General features: G+C 33.8%; 4 protein-coding genes across 5 annotated transcripts; all 4 read left to right on the top strand.

Moving 5' to 3' along the window:
- Nucleotides 1–206: 206 nt before the first annotated feature.
- On the top strand, nucleotides 207–5124 carry LOC115441576. Of its 2 annotated transcripts, none has more exons than XR_005112519.1 (7): nucleotides 207–536; nucleotides 1148–1640; nucleotides 2890–3035; nucleotides 3167–3312; nucleotides 3444–3531; nucleotides 4457–4658; nucleotides 4924–5124. XR_005112519.1 is itself a non-coding variant. In XM_037439846.1 (7 exons), the coding sequence occupies exons 1-7, from the start codon at nucleotides 321–323 to the stop codon at nucleotides 5042–5044; spliced, it is 1425 nt and encodes a 474-aa protein (XP_037295743.1). In that variant the 5' UTR covers nucleotides 207–320; the 3' UTR covers nucleotides 5045–5124. The 2 variants fall into 2 exon arrangements, 1 of the variants encoding a protein (XP_037295743.1); XM_037439846.1 differs by having other exon boundaries at nucleotides 4444–4658.
- A 1029-nt stretch (nucleotides 5125–6153) lies between these two features.
- On the top strand, nucleotides 6154–7085 carry LOC115441646. Its single transcript, XM_030166507.2, has 3 exons — nucleotides 6154–6426; nucleotides 6551–6614; nucleotides 6895–7085. Exons 1-3 carry the CDS (start codon nucleotides 6220–6222, stop codon nucleotides 6966–6968), a joined length of 345 nt encoding a protein of 114 aa, XP_030022367.1. The 5' UTR covers nucleotides 6154–6219; the 3' UTR covers nucleotides 6969–7085.
- Nucleotides 7086–7280: 195 nt separating this feature from the next.
- Nucleotides 7281–9478, top strand: LOC115441645 (NADH dehydrogenase [ubiquinone] 1 alpha subcomplex subunit 8). The gene is made up of 4 exons (XM_030166506.2): nucleotides 7281–7548; nucleotides 8208–8383; nucleotides 8754–8861; nucleotides 9044–9478. Exons 1-4 carry the CDS (start codon nucleotides 7420–7422, stop codon nucleotides 9159–9161), a joined length of 531 nt encoding a protein of 176 aa, XP_030022366.2. The 5' UTR covers nucleotides 7281–7419; the 3' UTR covers nucleotides 9162–9478.
- A 2298-nt stretch (nucleotides 9479–11776) lies between these two features.
- Nucleotides 11777–22114, top strand: LOC115441600. Its single transcript, XM_030166461.2, has 6 exons — nucleotides 11777–12259; nucleotides 14492–14698; nucleotides 14992–15079; nucleotides 15189–15508; nucleotides 15753–16187; nucleotides 16389–22114. Exons 1-6 carry the CDS (start codon nucleotides 12012–12014, stop codon nucleotides 16429–16431), a joined length of 1341 nt encoding a protein of 446 aa, XP_030022321.2. The 5' UTR covers nucleotides 11777–12011; the 3' UTR covers nucleotides 16432–22114.
- Nucleotides 22115–22234: the final 120 nt, after the last annotated feature.

The raw sequence follows: 22234 nt of genomic DNA, 5'->3' as shown, positions 1-22234 counted from the left end.
TGGCTAGAAATTATCTAACAAGCTTATACTACTACATCCACAACGTTTGAAGCTTCTCTGAGTAATCAGTGACAACGTTTTTCAATTCCGTTTCATATAGATTTTATATCAGAAGAGCATGTCCCGTTCATATTATATAATATCTTACAGCAATAATTATTCTGTTGTAGTAGAATATTTATTCTTGCAAGTATACACTTGCAACTCAGTTTTGTAATGTCAATATTGTCATATTTGTAATGTGTTTTTTTTTTACATTTGTTATGGTTAAGATTTACTGATAATAAAATAAACACTTTCCATTTTCTTCTAACATAATAATGTCATTTAACGTTGATTGGGATGTTGATAAATATAAAGAAGACCATGAGAATGACGAGCAATGGAATTTACGAAAGGCATTCATGGAACGGTGGAAACACGATTATCCCGAAGAAAGACTTATCTGTCTTTCCCGGGTGTTAACTAATATGGAGTTCCTGGGATGTCGATATCCTCCAGAAGTAATGCACGAGGTCGCAGGTCTTTCACAAGAGGTAACCGCAACATAGTATCCATTGGCGTCGTTGCGGTTTTTTTTTAGGGTGAGCTGCCGAATTCAATAAAAAGGCTGTACCACTTGAGATGCCTGTAAGCGCAAGGCTTTTTAAAAGTCTTCATCAAATCCTTACACGTCCGCCAACCGCAGTTACTCTTATGATAGTATCTGTAAACAAACCTCAAAATCAATAATCTTTAAGCTTTAGTTTCAAGATTGTAACAACTAGTTTACTACTTTTATTGTAACAACTTCAACTAATTTACTCTATTTTATATAGGTATCATAAAATTTGATATGCTTCTAATTCGTCCTGTAATGGTATTATTTTATTCTTAGTTGGTTAACCTCATCTTCGTTGTTATCTTTTCTCGGCCTGGTGGTCACAACCTCTCACACCAATAAGTTAAATTGGTAATCATAGGATTTGCACAGTGTTTACTGTTTAAATAACAGATGTAGATATAGTAACATAGTAAACCATTATTATTATACATATAAATGACAACTATACTCTCAGGTATATTTGATGAACTTTTTTTTAGTATATTATAAGTTTTAAACCTAATTAGTAATGTATGTCACATAAATGTTAATATTACATTACAGATAGCAAAATCCTATAGAATGTCAAAGAAAACTAAATTACAAAGGGCATTTGTATCAGCATCCACAATGGCTGAAGATAGAGCAAAAGGTATCAAACGTGTAAGAGGTGTCATAGAAGATAGAAGTCCTGCAAAATCAGCTAAAATTGAATTTGTACCAGCTAGCAAAGAAAGAGATGAATGTACACCAAAAGAAAAAGAAGGAATGATAAATTCAGAAAATAAAAGTAGAATTGACTTTGTACCAATGGGTAAAGCAAGTTTTACATCACCAGTCCCTGATGATTCTGGAAAAGATTACCAAAGTGACAAAGAAATACCTGAAAAAGAAAGTATAATTTCAAAGACAATTGACAGAAATTATTATTTGGGAGATATGATGGCATTGAAATGTTTGGATGTAAGGTATTTTAAAGAGCCCATGTTTCATACAGAATATGGGAGAATGGTTATGTTAATACGGCCCTGGGCAGACAAATTATGGAACATACAAGGTAAGATAACATTTATTTTAAGTATAATTTCCAATTTTAGCTTTTCAGGTGTTACTGGATGTAATAACTTAAATAATTATAATTAATAAATATGCAAATTCAATTTAATAGGTTTTATAAACTTGAAAAGGCTGTCCTTGTATCTATGGTAATATATCTATACTATTATATAAAGCTGAAGAGTTTGTTTTTTTGAACGCGCTAATCTCAGGAACTACCGGTCCAAACTGAAAAATTCTTTTTGCGTTGGATAGCCCTTTGTTCGTGGAGTGCTATAGGCTATATATCATCACGCTATACCCAATAGGAGCGGAGCAGTAATGGCTAATCTCAGGAACAACCGGTTCAAACTGAAAAATTCTTTTTGCGTTGGATAGCCCTTTATTCGTGGAGTACTATAGGCTACATATCATCACGCTATACCCAATAGGAGCGGAGCAGTAATGGCTAATCTCAGGAACTACCGGTACAAACTGAAAAATTCTTTTTGCGTTGGATAGCCCTTTATTCGTGGATTGCTATAGGCTATATATCATCACGCTATACCCAATAGGAGCGGAGCAGTAATGGCTAATCTCAGGACCTACCGGTCCAAACTGAAAATCTCTTTTTGTGTTGGATAGCCCTTTATTTGTGGAGCGCTATAGGCTATATATCATCACGCTATGGCCAATAGGAGCGGAGCAGTAATGGCTAATCTCAGGAACTACCGGTTTGAACTGAAAAAATATTTTTGTGTTGGATAGCCCTTTGATCCCCGGAGTGCTATAGGCTATATATCATCACGCTATGACCAATAGGAGCGGAGCAATAATGAAACATGTTGCAAAAACGGGGAAAAATTATTAGTTTTGAGAGCTTCCGTTGCGTGCGCTGCGTAAACGGTTAAAGTTATGCAACAATGATGTATGACGGGATTGTTCCTCTTAAAAAGTTCTATAAATATATATTATAAAACAAAGTCCCTCGCTGCATCTGTCTACCTAAACGTGTTAAACTCAAAAACTACCCAACATATTAAGATGAAATTTGGTATGGAAACAGTTTGAGACCCTGGGAAGAACAAAGGCTCCCGGGAAACTACTACTTTTATAACGGAAAACATTAGCCTGAAAAACTTTATAACGCGGGCGGAGCCGCGGGCAAAAGCTAGTATATATATATAAATGTATATTGTGTAATAATACCATTTTAGACTTTTGAGTCTAATATGAAATGAAATTCCAATATTACCTTAAATTTGTTTTAGCTAGTTGCCAGGCTTGCAATATTCCTGTAAATATTTTATATGAAGACTATTGGTGTACTCTGAAGATAAACGGGAAAGTGGTGGCACGTGCCAAGGATTACGTTAAAAGTGAAGCCAAACTGGCTGTGGGGAAGACAGCATGGAAAGTGAGTACTCAAATAATGGTAGTTATTAATTTTATAGTATTATGTTTGTTATAATGTTGCTTGCAAGATCTCCTATAGTTGATAGAATTGTGGGTAGAAAAAAAACTTAGTTAAAACAAAATTCCTTTCAGGTATTACGTGAGCAAATGGTGTGTTTACTGGTCAAAGAACAATGGATAGCCCACGGCGACTCCCGTATCAGTGTGAGCGAGGTGTCCGCACGCACCGCGGCAGAGGACGCGTTTGGCACACCTGTCGAGAACAATGTCGCTATGAAGTTAGTATTTCATGGATGTTGATGGTAGTCTTCTTTGCTGCCGGGAATCCAAGAGGCAACGCAGACATCTAATAAAAGTAATTTTTGTTACTTGTTTGGTCTTATTATAAATAACAAATTTTATTTTATAGAATGATGCAAATGATGGGCTGGAAGGGCGGTGGCCTGGGTGCCGATGCGCAGGGTATAGCAGAACCAATCAGACCAAATCTGCAAATGGTAAGTTTAAGAATTTAAAACAAATGATAAAACACGCATTACGACTTTTTTCTCCACAGGGATAAATACAGTTGTAACCAAGGTACCCACTTTTCGCCAGATGTGTACCGACTTTGACGCCCATGATGTGATAAGGGGTGAGTGAGATAATGCCATGTCGCAAATATTCCAGATTCTGGACTAATACTAAGCGGAAAAATTCAATATCACATTGCCACTACTCGGATTCGACCCTCGCATCTCAGAGTAGTGGTCCGTGGTCGTACCGCGCACACATTACATGTTAGCCAGCCACCAAAGCAGTTAAAGAAAATACTTTTGATTTAAATATTGTAGCACCCATAATGCACACTACACAACGATCATACGTAAATTGATATTTCAAGTGGGTCGGTAAGTTCTTTGATCTAAAAACATATTATTAAAAAAAGGCTCTATCATCACGCGCGGCTGGCCCAAATGCGCGTGAGTTGCATGCTCGGGCAAATATTCACTACTTACGATCCACGAATTCCAACTCGAAGCGGCGAACCGTTTATGAATACACACAAATGCATAGTTACAAGGATGGTCGTCTCCGAAGGCCGATCGATTTATGACGCGTGGCATTCTGGCGAATCGAATAGATTACAAACCATACTAGGCGTATCATACCTCGTAACCTAATTTAATGTTTGGCTATTTCTAATAGAGTGGACCATGGATCCTGTCGCAACGTACCACCGAATATAAGCACAAAATAAAACACACGCATATAGGTGTTGTTGCTCAAGCTAGTAGCAGTAGTGCACTTTTTGGCGAAAAGCTACAATGCCTGGACACAGCATAAGCTTATACACACTAAATATGTTTGAGTTTAAGTTTGTTATATATGGGAGGGTTTTATTCGTCAATTTATAATTTGGAACGTAGGTGAACCGTGCAGGTCTGGGCAGCAACTCTACGGACGAGCGCCAGCTGCGTCGCGCTGCGCACGCGCTGATGCGGCGCTACATCGCGTCAGACACGCTGGACCTGGACCTGGTGTTCAGCAGCGACTTCAGCAAGGAGGAGCGCGCCGTGCTGCACGTGTGCGCCAAGCGCGCCGGCCTCACCTCGCGCAGCTACGGCGAGAAGGATAAGGACAGGTAAGCAATAACTTTCATTGTTTCACTTCAAAGGCGTTACCTAAACCTGTCGTTGATGTTTTGTAAATGCAATTCGTATTAAGCTTAGTATTTTTGCAGGCTCTCTGAACTTTATTGAAACTAGCTTTTTTCTTCTGAATTTTATAGTCGTCGTTGTTTACTTATACAGTTGTAACAATATTAGTATGTTGAAATTTTTAATACAAAGATTTAATAATCAAGCCATGTATTTATAATAACTGTAAATAAACTTATTTTTTTACAGATTTCTAGTGGTTAGAAAAAAGCTGGATCCATTTTCACTAGTACGCGCTGTCGTGGAAAAGGGTGGCGTCACACCAAAATATCAAGTTTTTATACCAGAGGCACTCAACAGTAATAATTAAATATGAATGACTGAATAAGTTAAGGAACTATTTTGTTTTGGGTATATAATACTCAAGAATAAATACAATTTACAGTCATATACCCACCGTTTTATTCTAATGGTAGTTAGTACATATTGAAAATATTGATCATATTTTAGATATTATTATATCCATTACGGATGAAACGATAAATTAAGCAAATAGTGTTGGAGTCACTCATGATCTAATGTCACGTATCAAGGATCATGACATATAAATGATTAACGTGACATATTTGAATACGGTTGTTTTTATGGATATTTAAATCTATATAACTTTCACACATACTTATTCGTGCACTGGTAATGGCGAATAGTCGCGTCTCGAGTCTAACGCGTCCCTCGTGCCACCAAGTGCAACATAAACCTGTGTTAGAAATAAACAGAATGTAAATATATTATATTAAACATATTTTAAGAAAAGAAAATATTTTATTAACACACACACACACACACACTGAGTAGGCAGAGGTGCTACTCGCGATACAGCTTCGTCACCGAGGCATATTTAATTTATAACAGAAATAATATATCTTATATTGTACTGATAATGCTTGGCGCTTCGTCAATTTAAAAGAAAACCCTAATCCTGATATTATATTTAATTTTCGTGGATCTAGTGCTTTATATACGTCGTTAATTCTCAAATGGCTCGAAGGACCACTAATAATAAGATTCTTTTAAAGAAAACCGACGGATGTCTGCACCGTCCAGGCCGAAGGAGCACAGTAGAACCTGACTATAATTAAGGATTCAGAAAGATCTGCTAAAATTATTGTAATAGGAATGCGAACTGGAGATTTTTTTTATAACATATTGCATGGACCCCATATTGAGTAAATAGGATAAAGGTCATTAGGTCAAACCGTATTATTATAGATTATTCCTTTTTCTATCATTGAGCATAAACAAAAAATTTACCTACCTATTTAAGATCATTATCGAAGTACCCCTATCAATAAAGACCGATTGAAATCTGGGATCTACTTAGTATTCTTGTTACGGGGATGAGTAATTTTGATGTAATCTTTTCTAAATAGGGGACTAATCGAAGCAATGGGGTATATAACTCAGAATTATTTCGAAAAATGTCAGACATCGTTTGTTCGTTTAAACGTGTTAGGTGTTCCCGCGTAAACTAGTTTTGTTCTTAAAATGGCCTTTAGGGTAACTAAGGTATTAACGGCGTTGTGCCTAGTATGTTTATTTTTGCAAGTGGAAAGTTCATTTATTAAGCCAAATAATGTACCGAGGGTCGGCAGAAGCAATGAAGCTATTAGCCCATTCGATCAAGGAATGATGGGGTATGTGATTAAAACTAATAAAAATATACCGCGCATGGGAAGAAGAAACTATGATTCGGTAAATCAATTATTATATTCTTAATTATATGTATTTAGAACGTTTTTGTAATCTGGGAATTATAATATACCCATTCAGTAAATTCTGATAAAATTTTATTAAGTATGTATGAATATTTTTGCAGGAAAATCGTTTCGATATTCCAAAGCTTTACCCATGGCGTGCCGAAAATACAGAACTATATGAAGGTATAACACGACACAATTGTTACATTAGCTACCTCTACAATTTAAAAATTTACATGCTACACCCTGTATGGTAATATTTAGTGAATGGTGTGTATCATGTACTAAACTGTATGAGTTATGTCAATTGCAGAATATTTGAAAAGGAAATATTTTGATAGCATGCATGGCGCACACTATTGAAGTTAGACTACTGATCACTAGGCCGCTTGTAAAATGTAAAACATGAAGTCGCGAGTATTCCCGCACAGAGACAAAATGATGTGATTTTTTGTTTTTTTAGATGACGCACAGCCGACAAATGGTGAAGAAATCAATGGTTTCTATGGGAAACAACGAGAAAATATGAAACGATGATTATATTCTGGAACGATGAATATTAGTTTACGGCAGTCAAATCAAATGTTTTTCCCTGTACTTAAATAATTTCTAGTCATTTATTTTATAAAATAAACAGATGCATGCGTTATACTCGCGTTTAATTATTGCATTTCATATGTCTAATATCAAATTGTTTGTTTGAACTTGTACCAATAGCCATTTACATAAAAAAGCAAATGTCAAATGCATTCATACGTCAAAGTCTATTTGATAATGCGTCAAAAATAAGAATACACAACGATTATTTCCATCTCTTTTATACAGAACTAAAATGAAAGAGATGTCCGACATTTGTCAAAACACTCATTTTCCGTATTTTATCCGATTAATCTTGACAAATTTCTTCCACGGGTTTTGTGGGAGAAATTTTCATACTTATTTTGTTTAAATTTTTAATATATCCGTGAACATTTGAAAAAGGGTAAAAATGGTATTGACCCACGATGTCATCTTGCCCGAAGAATCGGAATTAACGGTGCCTGAAGTGAATCTTTCCGCTTCGACTTTGATGGCTGCTTCTGTTCACTTGGGAAAATATTGTGAACATGCTAATAATGTAAGTAAATGTTTTAATTTATAGTAAGATTTTACATTTTATGCTTAGTATAATATAACTTTAACAGATGTTGTGTATAGTTAGAAAATTGATTGCATAATCGTTTATCCTAGAGGTTATGTTTTGTTATTAAACTAGGTAACTTTGAATAGACCCAATGACAGTATGACTGAAAGCAAACTGGTAAAACTCAACAGAAACATTTACATTTATAAATGTTTCCTTGTTTAAGTGTTCCATTGAACTTTCGTATGGTAATAAATGTTTTTTGAACATTATTTAGATGCTCTGAATACAACAATAATAGTTACACTGATAGAGGATAACTATTTTTTTTATTAAAGCATCTGATGTTAGAATACCAATTCATGAACTATACTTTTGTTTTGTTTATGTCCATCAATCTGTGTAGAATTTATTCTAGTTGTTTACAAAGATGTATTTTATATAGTATATTGTAAAGTTATTGGTTAGTATTTAAGGTCTCTTTATTTAATTTCATTTCTAATTAATTATTAGTACTAATCTAGAATTATTCCATGCTAGACAGAGCTTACTTGCTGCATAAATATTATATTGAATAAATAAACTAAAAAATTATATTACCCTTAACCTATATAACCATTCTTTACACTTTACCGTTGTTGCCAAAATTCCAGGAATTTATGCTGTGTCGTTTTGAGGAGAATGATCCTCGAAAATGCATCAATGAGGGCAAAGCTGTCACTGCCTGCACGATGGAGTTCTTCAGGAAGGTGAAAAAGGCGTGCCTGCAGGAATTTAACCAGTATGCCAACTGCGTTGACAAGAGCTCCGGAGATTTCAGCTTCCAATAGTAAGTGGAAATTTATTTGGACAGGAATTATGGATGGTGCTTATTGTATGTTCATAAGTTTGTTAGTAGTCAGACAGGAAAACATGAAAACTAGTTTAGTATTCTTACATGAATATTGATGGTTGGTTCAAGTGTGACTCTCACAAAACACATTACAATATATAGATTTAATTTTATTGTTATGACTGGCCATTTGTCTAGCATTCATCCCAAAAATTTAGTATATTAATTTTAAGGAAATAGCATGCTAGTAAATAAACATAGTTATTTTTTTTTTAAAGTAGGATTTACAATCAATGTATATAGGGATAAAGAAACAAAAGGTAATCACTATAATTTTTTATTGACCCTAAAATACTTCATGTTCCAGTTGCCGTAAGACTCAGGGTGTGTTGGATCAGTGCATGCTCGAAAAGTTGAACATTGAACGTCCTTCATTTGGATACTTCACTGAAGCGCGTGTTCACGATTCTAAGAGGTAAGAATTCAATTTGTTAACTTATATTGTAAAATAAAGGATTTTGTCTAGCAGTGTGATAAGTCTAAGTGAAATTATTAATTGTAGACATTATATTATTTGGGCTGCAAACATACTATAAAATGTAGTAAAGTATCTTTATTGAATATTGGATAAAATAATGTCATTATTTATTTTTGCAGACCAAAACCACTGCCAGAACCGAAACCACATTACCCCGACCCCACTCCAGCCTTGCCAGAAGATGCCGAGAAGAAACCCCCGAGATTCGGTTCTCGTTTCTACTGGATGACAGAGTAAAGCGCTGCTAGAACTAGCAGACCAGTGTCGTGAAAAATGGACGACATAGCAAATTGATTGAATGCTGAACTACCTACAAAATTAAACCTAGATTGTTGATTCATAGTAAAAATGTACATGAAACATTATTACAAAGAGCTTTGCACATTAATTTACCTCCTAAGTGTAACTGTATTTATAAAATATTTTTCAGATATGTTTTGTTGTTGATCTAAGATTAATCATGAAGATGTTTCAGTGCTGCTTGTCTAATGTTACTTTGTACAGTGATCAACTAGTTTATAAATATTGTAGATCAATAAAACTTGAAAAAATAACAGTATTTTTGTATTCTCTACTGCACCAGTGTATTAATATTATATTTCATATTATGAAGTTTGTTTATTGTTCGATTAATTTTAATAGTAATAAGTTAAAGTTACATATAATATTTTCATTATATTTAAATGCTTTTATCTACAACATATTAAACTATTACTCAGTAGTTATCTACCTATTGCCAAGTAACCAAGAAAATTTTGTGATTTGAAAAGATTAAACAGCCTAGCGCAACAAGGAACAAAAAATCTTTTGTATGGAATTGACATGGCATTTAATGGCGGATACTGCTATCTCTCTCTCTCAGTACAGTTTCTCTTTCTATTCCTCACCGCCATTATTATTGTTTGTTGACTTCCTGACGTTTTGGAATACATTTGTGTTTTATTGATTTATGTTTGTATTATTTGTTATTCAAACAAGTAAAAATATACCAAAAAGTGTTTTTGTTGATGTAAGTGAATACGTTTTAAAGACATGCCACCAAAAAAACGTTTTATTACGTGTGAAATTTGTGGAGATCGAGCCAGTCGAATAAATCACAAAAGCAGAATGTTTATGGCGAAATTTCCATTGGATGAGCTCAGGTAAGCATTAATTAGATGTTTTTAGTCATCGCGCAAATAAAGTAGCTTAGAAATAATAAAAATTCTCATTTTCTAATTACCATTATGTTACTAGTGATGTTGTTATTATTATCGATATTGATACCTGTTTAAATTTATTAATCAATTTGCCCTCCGTGGTTTCACCTATTTAGGTCCAGATTCTGTGGGAACATAGTGATAAAAGTAGTAATTCTAACTATCTACATACCAAGTTTAATCGCAATCATTTTAGATTTTTGCGGGTACGAATTATAAACATACAATTGCATGCACACGCTTTATAATATTAGTAAGATGATGACTGATCATCAGGACAAAAAATACTAAAGTCGTGTATGTGTGTGTGTGTGTGTGTGTGTGTGTGTGTGTGTACTTAAAAATGCGTTGAGCAATCAATGTGTCTGGGCACTGTTTATGATTTTAGGCTTAAATATACTTTAATAAGCAATTTATTTACAATTAAAAAATATTTCCAGATGCCGAAAGTGAGTTCAGGTTGTGGGAAAAGAAGATTTGATATATGTTCCCATAGAAAAGCTGCATACTTTGAAATATGTGTGTGGTTCTCACTTTAATAACAAAGATTTTAATAAAAAGAACAATCGCCTTAGAAAGTCAGCCATACCATCGCAAAATTTGAAAGCTGATCCACTTCCTGATGAAATGTTGTTTGAATTTCCATGCCATGTTTTTATAAACAATTATTGCACAAATGATAATATCTTTCAAGAGAAGTGCGACAAAGAAGTGTCACCATCCTTTGACTTTATAATTAAATATTCTCATTGTACCTTGACCTATCATAAGTGCAACTATATTCGCCTACATGGTGAATGAAGGATTTTATTTTAAAATACAATTATTATTCAACATGTGAAAGCTTTTCATTTTATTTCGAGTCCTCATTTTAGTCCAGCCTTATAATTATAGTGCTAAAATGTTCACTGTATATTGTGAGTTGGATTGATAATGTGGACTCGAAAATACATTATATGAATTTTATCAAAGTAGCTTTAGCGTCGATTCCCACCCAGTAGAATTTATCGATATCGGTAAAAAGTGCTCACTACTATGTATTTTGTTCAGTTGGTAGTATTGTTATTTGACGTTCCTGACGTATTCTTCCGTGATATTGGTATTGATACGCCATGTAAATTCGATTTTATTACTTTGTATTAAGTCCTGTCTCTTAAAACGTAGTGATTATATTCTCTTTGAGATTAAAAAATTCAAATGAGTTACTTACCCATGGAGATAAAATGTGCTGTGACACAGTACAGACTTTTTATAGGAGCATAATAATTCTAAATGCGACCGATTCTAGTAATATATATTTTTTAATAATATAATCCTTAATATCACAATACCCTTAGTGGAAAAAAGTTACTATATTACATTAATTACCGTATGGATTTAAACTATTTATTTTTGTGACATATTGTAAACAAGGCTGTAGGGCTTCGTATTCTTTAGTTGAATCTTGTAATACAGATATTTAAAAAGTATAATGTCAGTGCAGTTGTCAAATGAAATGTCAATCAACCTGTCAATACTGCACTGGAAAACAGAATGCATATTTTTGCAAACAAAAGCTCTATTTAGAGCATTACCATATGTTGTTTCTTTCTAACTTATTGGAAGACTATATAGCTATGCTTATCTAATCATCAAATACCATGAATCAATTTTCTGAATTCCGAGGTGAAACAAATTTCACAGAGACTTGCGTGTGATCGAATTGCTAAGACTTTTGGCGAAAGTTATTTTATATTTAATCAATTTTTAATAATTTAATTATAATCAATAAGAATATATACCCCCAAATATCCCTCCCATTAGTTAGGTAGCTTGTTATAACGCAGGGCACAATTTTTTTTAAATAAGTGCCAGTAAGTGTGGTGTTTTTTAATTACGTGAATAAAAAATGAATAATTATTTGAGGGAGTATGTAGATACCTATAACCCTCACGAAATGTACTCAAACACATACAGTTTATGGCAAAGGTCACAGTATTATGATACAAACAATTTGAGTTTGAGAAATTTTATTTCTAAGGAGCGGGAAAATCCTAAGAAATGTGATAAAGCGGAATCAAGTAATATAAAGAATGTGCGCGTTATTACTAGAAATTCACTTTATGAAGATCCCGAATTATTTCATTACGCTTTAGAGTAAGTATTGCTTTTTATTTAAAAATAAGTTAAAAAAGGCACATACCTAGACAGTGCGATAAAAGTACGCGTAAATAAATGCTTATCTTATTCCCAAAGCAATGTGTTATTCTAAAAAAAATATATTATAAATTAGGATTTCTATTATATAAGTATATATTACCTATTTCATACCTCTTCTGATTCACCTCCTCGTAACATAGAAAATGGGTGATGCATGTGGACCGTCTCCTCTGGGTGGCCTTCTGTCCCTAACACCATATGTCGCATGGAACAAAGCTTAATATTTTGCAGTAATTGGATTGTGCATTCAATGTGATATGTAAACAAACATTTGAGTAGATGAAATAGATAAATATTTTTGTACTAATGAAAACATTGCAGATATTAAGAAAAATTTTCATTTAAACATTTCAAATACTTAAACCAAAATTTGAGAATTTGGACACTTGTATTATAAAATTCGTTTATTATTTAAATGTCTACATATTTGCCCTTTATAGATACAAACTTCATTTGTAATGTGAAGTCATCAGTGTTTTATAAGCTTCCGCTTCTGATATTTCCTATGATATTCTTGCATTGGACACTAACAAGCAGCTGGATCATCTGTATTAAGTGGTCTTCACTGCCCATAAGCTTCTACAGTTAAAGGTATCATTGAGGCCTTAATTTTCTTAAAGGAATGAATCAGGATTAGGAAGGGTAGGAAGTTTGTTGAGCTTCTACTTATGTCACTTACTATACTATAGTATTATTATTGTTCCTGTAATATGAACCTCGACCTGTCTCGAGTGTAGATATGTATTGGTGCTCTCCAGAGACAAAGGCATGATACCAATGGCTATTGATGGCATTTTGGAAAAAAAATTAAACATACTACTGCCAAAGGACTTTTTGCTTTGATTGCTGATATCAAAAGTAAAATTTTAATAAATTCCTACTCTGTAGAAACAAAATGTCAACACTATTTGGAAATAACATGCTACCTGCCAAAAAAGATGTTTGAGTGGTCTCAAGTGTCTAGTTTTTATAACACTATGACTTGTGATGAATTTTGGTGCCTTTCTCTACACTTGCTGCGCTTAGGGTGTTTGTAGGTAGGTGCGTCGTCCACATAGCGAATGCTCGGCCGCGCGCCATTCGCGGACTTTCGCAATAACGTGTATTTGTCAGATTTGGATAAATCTTATAACAATTTAAATTAGTGTTAATGAACTTGCCTAATGTAGTACAGCTGGTGCACATGGCGAAAATATACTGACTTTTATTCCACATGCTGTGCGCTATTGAAATTTTGTTGGTTCGCGATTGCACTGTTAACCATTAAATTGTGAATAATTTTTTAAAGCCACGATTTTGTTATCACATCGATTTCTGCCCCATATTTGGTGTGGAAAAAATCATTTGAGACCAAAATGCGTTGTACCTTAGAATAAAATTTCTTGCGATTAATAAGCCATAGCAATATTAAATTTAGTCTAAAACAGGGATGTTATGGATATAAAATTTCGGATCTGGATACGGATATGGATATAGGAATAAAATTATATCGGTTTCGGATACGGTTGCGGATATGTAATTATTTCGGATTATCCGTTAGTTTCGGATAGTTTCGGTTACGGATAATAGATTAAAGTAAAATAAAAATAGTATGAGTAGTATAGTATAATACAGTTGAGCGTCGTTTACTAGCTATCGCTCGTCGTCAGCGTCGATTACTAATTATCGATGAACTAATTGGGGGATACAGGTTTTCAGAAAACCCTGTGTTTTGATATGGTATGAAGTTTCGGTGAAGTAGTGTCACCTCCCCTCCGTGAAAAGTTTTTATCACAGTGTATACATTTTAAAAAAATTACATTAACTTGATCAAAAAATGTCCAAATTAAACTGGACTATAGACGCATTTTGTCTTTATAAATTAATTTAGTACGTAATACAACACTTTTCCTTCACATTATTAAATGAAATACCTGCTCATAAATAAAAAAAATACTATTTATGAATAAGGTTATGTTATGACTAAAAATAACAAACAAACTATGCAAGATTCACGTGGCGCGCGAGCGGTAAGACAAAAATCAGTCGTAACATATTATCCATAACTTATCCGAAACTTTTGTAACGGATACGGTTACGGATATATTTTATTTCGGATATCCGATAGTTTCGGTTACGGTTACGGAGCTCAATAACATCCCTGGTCTAAAACTTATAAAAATATTGCAGTTTTTCTACCACCCCACAAGACCCTAACTACGAATGCTACTACACAACTCTCGCCCCTATGTTGGGGGAGAATTGGATGCAAGACTGGTTAAAAGTCGGCGAATCGTCCCGGGACACGATGTTGCCTCCGATCGGCAGCCGACCTCAGAGCTCCAGCAGGATGCAGAGCTACTTTGATCGGCCAGCGATGGAGAAAACCGTGGAAAGGTGTGAATGCTCTTTTAGGGCACCGGACATGATATGTAATAAAATAATAACGCTTTTTATTACAAGCAAAATACAACAATTTTAATATTATGATTATTTACGAATATAGGTTGCATATTGCAATATCCCAACGAGTGTCTTCGACCGTGAGTCAATGAATGTTGTATTAGGCTAGACTCCAGGCCCTGGAGTATGAATCCAGGTTGACTAATTCAAGTCCATGTTGTTTCGGCAGATCCAATGAAAGTTATTCATTTACGAGTATAAAGTAGTTATAAGGTTTTTATTTACAGCATGGTACAGAACGTGGGCTGGCAAGGAGAAGACTTGGCAAAGACTGCCGAGCGAATATTAGAACCCATTGGCACGCACACAGCCTTTGTAAGTGTTTGTACCTTGAACTCTAAATCTGAACGTCATACTGTAGTTTATAATTGAATTTGTTTTAATTTGCAACATTTCAAAGAGAATATTACTCTTCTTACAACAGGCCATAAGACCATCGCATCACAAAGACTCGAGCATAAAACCCAACCAACTGAAAGAGGAGCTCGACATAGTAAACTTTAACACCAATGTGCTTCTAAATATTCTGGAATTTGTGAAGAACGACACTGAGATAGAGATAATGTTCGCCAAGTCACTGCTCAAGGAGGAAAGGAAGCGCATACACTGCGTGGTGAATGAGTTGATCAATGGCGATAACTCAAGTGATTATGATAATGTAGCTCAAATAGACTTGGTCAAGAAGATAAACGCGCAGAACTGTTATACGCTGGCCACGCTCACTGAGGGAGTGGCGCCCAACCGGTGAGTTTATTTTAGTTTAGTTATTTTCAAAGTACTTGATGTGTTTTGGTAATGATTTAAGAATTAAGTTGTTTAATAAATGTTGCGAAAATTGTATGGAAGTTTTCGATGTCGATTCCTAACTCAGTATAATTTTGCTGCCAGTCATCATTAGGTCACTTTTTTGTTGTTTGCATATATTTATATGCAAATAGTTATCAAAACACCTCTGGTAGCATTTTAATAATAATTTTCTCCTTTCCAGTCAAGTGAGTGTATTCAAAGAAGCGCCTAGCCACATTTATCTGGTTACTCCAGACGACTTGCGAGTGCAGCGCCCTCCGGAGGTGAGCGATGACGGCGAAGACCAAAATCCACAGCCAGGGGTCGTCAATCCGTTCTTAAAGAGCATCACAAAGAAAATACTAGACTTGCCAAATAATAAACCAACACAGTACAGCACAGCTGTAACCAACATCATCGAATATTTCAGAGAATTCTCTCTTCGTCAGACTTACACTGAGTTTAGGTTCCTAGGGCCGTTCACCCGACGGGAGGTGGATTATATAAACATCTTCCTGAATTTGGTGGCGCATTGTGTTGAGAACAAGTTCGAAGGCCTGCGCCAAGACCTCGTGGATATATACAAGAATATAAAAATCAAACTGAAAATATTTCCAGATGTCAATGGCAGCGTTATGTAAGTAATTTATGGTCACTAAAATATTTAATTGAATAGAAATAAATCTCGGTGCAAGACATTTGTTTGAGATGCACCTCTGTTTACCTTTCCGCATATAGTGGTGAGTTTATGAATGTGTATTTATTCAGTTCAGAGAAATCAGTTGATCATCATCGAAATATATGAATATATGTTAAATTAAAAAAAATCTTGTTGCAGGTTGCAAAAATCCCAGAAAGAAGACAAAAGGAAGGTAAATTAATTACTTTTTATAATTAACTCATTTCAAAATTCGGAGTTGAGTCTCGAACGGGTGTTCTACGTCAATTGTAATGTATATTCTTTTATAGGCGTAGTAACTCGTAATATTTATTATGTCCACTGTGATTGGGCTAGTGCGGTGGACATACACCTTAACAGGGGATTTTAGAGCTCTGGCCCTTGAGAACATATTGTAAAGGTGTCCCAAAATGGCTTACTCTTCAACATTCAACACTAATTAAGCCATCAAATGGTGAAATATGAAATATTAATAAGCCTCGACTGAAAATTAAAACATCTGTAAAACGGAATACACACTGAATTCTCCAATTCATCGATATATGTCGTCGGGCTTCTGGTTTTTGAGTTAGAAGGCGTCGTGGCGCTGGCATTATCGCTGTGTTTATTGATATGCTGGCACTACAATTGGCGATATTTGGCCAATGTAATATCAAATTAGCACGAAGAACATATAGTTCGCATTGCTATGCTCAAAAGTGGCAAATATTTTGACGAATACGCTAACTATTGTGCCAGCATTTGACGTCAGATATCTCGATCAGTTGAGTAAGTACATGCAGCTGCAATGTTGTCAGAGCACGTGGCTGTAAGCTGCAAACGTTTAAGTATTTTTTTTTTATAATTCCTGCCAGAAAGTCTGTCGTGTCAGGAGGTCGGGTTCGAATTTTAGAGCGCATATAAGAGAGTTTATTGCTCACGGTATATTTAATACGAGTTTCAGCGGCGAGGGTCAATATAACCCGATTCCTGCCGACTTCCCTTTGCGTAGAATTTATGTAGTATCTAATTATGATTAGAATGATTTGCATACCGCATTCATGTATATTAGTATCTATATGTTGCGTCGGATTCTCTTTCGGAAAATTTCACCTTTCGCCACTTATGAGTTGGATGTTGAATTTGGGGCACCATGTATAATTCTGTAAGGATATGGACGTAACCCAATGTTTTACATATTGACCAAGGCATTTATAGAGATTATTTTTAAAATTGGTTACGGATATTTATTTTAATCTCAACGATTCAACATGTTAAATATCGCAACAATCTCTTGATGAGATTTAAAAGTAATATGTAAAAATTACATTTTGTGAAATTTCTAAATCGCGTAAAAACAAATGAATGTTACTCTGATTGTTTCCTATGTTTGAATAAACTGCAAGGTGAATTTTAAACGCACAATAAATGAATTAGTGCATTTGTGGCGTATCGAATATGAATTAATTTTAACACATCTTCATCTCATAATAAAACGCAATAACTACGTGTACATTATGTATGACGTAATAAATATTTGTATATTTTTTGTAGTTGGTGTATCATTGAGCACAAGGTTTTCGTATATGGATAGGTAGTCGTCTCTGCGGACGATTTTGGCGAATATACAGGGTGGTACAATTAAGTGTGTAATCGATTGTATCTAGAATTTAATGCTCTCGCGCATTGTAGTGCTTTTTGATTTAAATTTCTGGCGTTTCTGTTCTTTATGAACATTCATGATAACTACTTTGTCATTTGTTTGTTAAAGAAATAAATAAAAGCAACAAATTTTCCTTAATAAAATAAAGTTTCATGAAGTTTCCGTTGAAAAACAAGTTGGAAACTTAAAATATATAAATCGGCGACAATATTTTGGGTACATTATTTTCTTTCCGTGGATATTTTTCCGTTTGATTGACTTAGATATATGGACTTACATCTGGTAAAAGTAGGTATTTTATCATTCTTTAAATTGACGAAATAATCGAGTAAACACAAAAATGGCCCACCCTGTATATAACATTGTAATGTTACGGAGGATAATATTAACTATTAAAGTAGTTTAGACGTAATTATTACTTTTTAGTGGCACGTACTGCATTGAGGGGTTTTATAATGTAGACGTGGTTAACGGTGAAAATGACATTAATTTAACATTCATTCACTCTAGCATAATATGAGACTAGCGGCTGGTTTTTAAGGTCTCTTGAAGGTATGATTGCGTTGGCTGAACGACAATGCGACCTTAAGAACCAGCCGTTAGGTATAATTTAGTCTTTATATTTATGAGCATAGTGCTCTTGTATACTGCCTGTTTTAAAGTCGCGCACTTATAATATTATTCGCGCAGTAAGACTATTAAATTTAAGTGTCGTTTGTATGTATGTAGTAGATGATGCGCTATTTTGGTGTAGTTTTTTTTTATTGATCCACCTTAGCGCAGTTTTTAGTTTGGAAGATCTGATACATTCGCTATGTAAGGAGAAATGTTTGACCTTTGTGAAATCATGGACATAGCGGAAGAACAGTGCAAAGTTAACCGCTTTGCAGAAAGAGGCAAAGCAATGTTTGTCTCTTGTTTATTGAACTATGGTGATGAAAGCGCATATGCCGAACTTACCCGCCACTGGAAGTCTGTGACGAAGACCTATAATGTTTCTAGAGAAGATAACTACTGGCCGCATGATTGTTCTATCTATGATTTGTACCTATATTTCCTTGGCTAGATAGGAAGGTACAGTCCATTCTCTATGTCTAACGTTAAGACTAGCATAAGTTAAGTTTAAAGTCTACATTACGGTTGTGAGCTGATTGCTCTTATGTGGAGAAATTCCTGTCTGGTGAATATGACTTTTTTATAACAAAAATTCACCCGACGTAATTCGTATTAAGTTAGTTTTAATGTTTGTTTTTATATCAACGAAGAAATGTTCTTAGTAATTTTCTCATAAAGACGTTTTCTTTGATTGCTGCTTTTTTATATGAATTTCGTTCTAAAGCTATATAGTTATTTAAAAAGCCTTTGGCCGATGTTTTTGGCATGTAAACTATTAGGACCTACGAAGTTGCGCTTCGAGCGGTGAGTGACAGCGCCGAGCGAGCGAGACAGATGTACGAGGGGATGGGAAGAATACACGAGACAGAGCAGTGCGGATAGCGTCGTCGCTACTTAGCGTTCGTAGGACAGGCGCGAATGTCATTTACTATGAAACTAAACATTTCGATAGAATCCTGGTTGCGACATATTGCTTAGTGAATAAGTAGGGTTTATGAAATTACTTGATTTTGATGTAATATCATTAGTTTAAGTGAAGTTGATATGTTTATACAGCGTGTCCTCAATATTTATCTGTGCAATACATTAAGTTAGTTTTAAGATTCATATAGATAGAGATATAAAAGGTAAAAATCATAAAAAAATCCCAATGTAAATATTATATTATACGAAAACGTAAATACTCAATGAAACCTATACTAACTAATGTAACATGATAATTTATCTAAGTTCTTAACTAATGCGCTGTTAGAAATTCGCCTCAAACCAGAGATATGTTGCATAATTGTGCTATAATATTTTCCTATTAGCGCAATAAAGATAGCGCGTGAAGTCCTTGGATCTCTTTTGGTGAATACTTCATAAACAACTATTATACTCGTCTCCCTTTAAGGAGGCTTTAATACAAGATATAACTTATACACATTGCGAATAAAGGCTTAGTGGTGGTATACGCACATTAATTTTCTGCGTTCCTGATTAATTTGTTCCTGAATATTTGTTTATGGAATCGAATATTTCTAAGATTAAGATGTCTTATTATTCCATGAATATTTCACGATATTCATAAGTAGTTTTTAATTACCAAAAAAGAAATGGGGTAATTAGAAGGGTAAAACATAAACGTGCACTCAGATTGTTTGTAATATGTGAACGACAGATAATTCTGTATAAAATTGTGGACAAAATTCGTAATAAGTAACAAACACTATGCAGATCACAACTGATTGACGTTCATTTTTGGGAATTAAAACTAGTTGTCTATAATAACATAATGATATGTGTTCCTAATTCCTATGGTGCATTCTTAGCCCAGGTATTCACTATATCCCTTAGTAGCAATGAATAAAAATATTGCGTTTCCATATAAGTAGGTAATTAAGTGTATTAGTTGAATAATATAAAAATAATCAGTTGGTAAGTAACGTCGATATACTTCGTCACTTGAAAATGTAATCATATCTAAGCGACAAATGTACCGAAAATTACCTATGTGCATATTTGAAATTATCAGACTTTCTGCATCATTTGATCCAGGTTTTAAATGTCTAGGACAAATTTGATATTAGTTTTTTAAGTAAATAATATTATGTAGTTTAATTATTATAATGAATTTTCTTATTCAAATCAAAACTGATTCTCGTTTAGATATGATGCTTTTCAAGCGTCGATGTGCTTTTGAATGCATTTGAGCATAATTCATTTAATAATTTGATTTTTTAAACTTGGTCAACTTTGTGGATGTTCATTAATATAATTCAAATATGTTACGATGATTATGTATTTAGATACGTAGATTAGTTTGATACGATTCCCTAATTCGTGAGTATAGATACTAGAGAAAGTGAGTCCTACAATCCTTAATTGTCAATACGCTTTTATCTGGAATTATATTTGTCGCATAATAGAAACTAATAACTACTAATAAGTAATACTTGAATTTGTTTATAAAAATGTTCTAGAACATGCACAAAATACGCAAAATTAAAACCATAAACATTACACGAACTAAGATTAACTTATAACAAAGAAAAGTTAATGTAAGTTTTGTATGTAATTTAAATATGCGTTATAATTTTAAGTAGAATTTACAAATGTTTTAATTTTTGAAGCCGGCTCTGGCGTAGATCAAGGACTGTTTCAGCGGCTGGATAGAAAGGGATGCCTAACCCGAATTTTCTTACGCCTTTTGAACTAAAGATTGCTGAAGTAGTATGAGACGACCTGTATAAGGTCATCAATAGCGAAAATGGCCTTGGATCTCAATACTCCAGGGCCGGATCTGTATAGTTAATACTTTATTTTGTGTAAACATATTAGTATAAAATTCAAACTGATAATGTCGTTGCCTTTGTTAATAGTGGCACAATATAAAAAAAAAAAGTTTTCATTATTATTTTATACAGTTTATAGTACAGTTTTTGTATTTTAAACTCTATAGTTCGATTACCAAAGGCTGGCACAATCACAGTGCTCGCACTAATGCAATTTTAGAAAATATGTAAAAAAATGGTTTATAAAAAAAAAAGAAGGGAAAGATACATATCTGTCAACAAAACATCACGCTATATTTTTTAACTTTGTACTTGAACAATGTGTTGTATAAACACATTATATTTGTAAGTTCTGCGAATAAACGTATGTTCATCATATTAATATACACACGTTGTCAATGAGTTATACGCGTCAGCTTTTGGTAATAACTAAGTACTATACGATTTCAGTAATTATGTGTTGTTAATGTGTTTAAAGTATACTAAATATAGATTTATTACTTTCAAAACAAAAAAAAAGTGAAGTTTATTATCTTATGCTAAACAAAAGTATATTTTTAATTAATTTCACTATTTACTGAATTAATATTTAGCGTTAGGTATACATACATACATTTTACTGGTTCTTTAGAATTAAGTCGAACGGTATTTTAGTCCCCTAGCCTCTAATTTATCATCCAGATATTTTATAAAATGCTATTCATATTTTTGTATAGAATTGGAGGTATAATTGTATTATGGTCCCTATTTTAAAAAGGCAACGATGTGCACTAGATTAATTATTATACTTACGTCGATGTGAAACTATAATAACCATGTATTTATTTATACGAATAAATGATTTAACAAAATAATTTATATAGTTTTTATACGAAAAAATCTATATTCTTTTATATTTTCATAATTTCTTACATGCAGCAACACATTAGTTGGTAGAGATAACCTGTGATTAATGTTCAGCAATAGGGCAGTAT

Source organism: Manduca sexta, chromosome 18 (genome assembly GCF_014839805.1).
Source record: "Manduca sexta isolate Smith_Timp_Sample1 chromosome 18, JHU_Msex_v1.0, whole genome shotgun sequence".
Classification (NCBI taxonomy): Eukaryota; Metazoa; Arthropoda; class Insecta; order Lepidoptera; family Sphingidae; genus Manduca; species Manduca sexta.
The sequence above is the reverse complement of the archived record's forward strand: the minus strand, read 5'-3'. Positions and strand labels throughout refer to the sequence as shown.

Excerpts from the sequence above, each read along its gene's own strand:
- LOC115441600 (XM_030166461.2), top strand. The coding sequence starts at position 12,012 with ATGAATAATTATTTGAGGGAGTATGTAGATACCTATAACCCTCACGAA. Across the intron at positions 15,080-15,188 it reads TTGGCACGCACACAGCCTTT|GCCATAAGACCATCGCATCA; the intron begins GTAAGTGTTTGT and ends TTCTTACAACAG. Across the intron at positions 16,188-16,388 it reads GATGTCAATGGCAGCGTTAT|GTTGCAAAAATCCCAGAAAG; the intron begins GTAAGTAATTTA and ends ATCTTGTTGCAG.
- LOC115441645 (XM_030166506.2), top strand. The coding sequence starts at position 7,420 with ATGGTATTGACCCACGATGTCATCTTGCCCGAAGAATCGGAATTAACG. Across the intron at positions 7,549-8,207 it reads ATTGTGAACATGCTAATAAT|GAATTTATGCTGTGTCGTTT; the intron begins GTAAGTAAATGT and ends CCAAAATTCCAG. Across the intron at positions 8,384-8,753 it reads GGAGATTTCAGCTTCCAATA|TTGCCGTAAGACTCAGGGTG; the intron begins GTAAGTGGAAAT and ends TTCATGTTCCAG.
- LOC115441646 (XM_030166507.2), top strand. The coding sequence starts at position 6,220 with ATGGCCTTTAGGGTAACTAAGGTATTAACGGCGTTGTGCCTAGTATGT. Across the intron at positions 6,427-6,550 it reads GAAGAAGAAACTATGATTCG|GAAAATCGTTTCGATATTCC; the intron begins GTAAATCAATTA and ends ATATTTTTGCAG. Across the intron at positions 6,615-6,894 it reads AAATACAGAACTATATGAAG|ATGACGCACAGCCGACAAAT; the intron begins GTATAACACGAC and ends TTGTTTTTTTAG.
- LOC115441576 (XM_037439846.1), top strand. The coding sequence starts at position 321 with ATGTCATTTAACGTTGATTGGGATGTTGATAAATATAAAGAAGACCAT. Across the intron at positions 3,036-3,166 it reads TGGGGAAGACAGCATGGAAA|GTATTACGTGAGCAAATGGT; the intron begins GTGAGTACTCAA and ends AATTCCTTTCAG. Across the intron at positions 3,532-4,443 it reads TCAGACCAAATCTGCAAATG|GTGAACCGTGCAGGTCTGGG; the intron begins GTAAGTTTAAGA and ends TTTGGAACGTAG.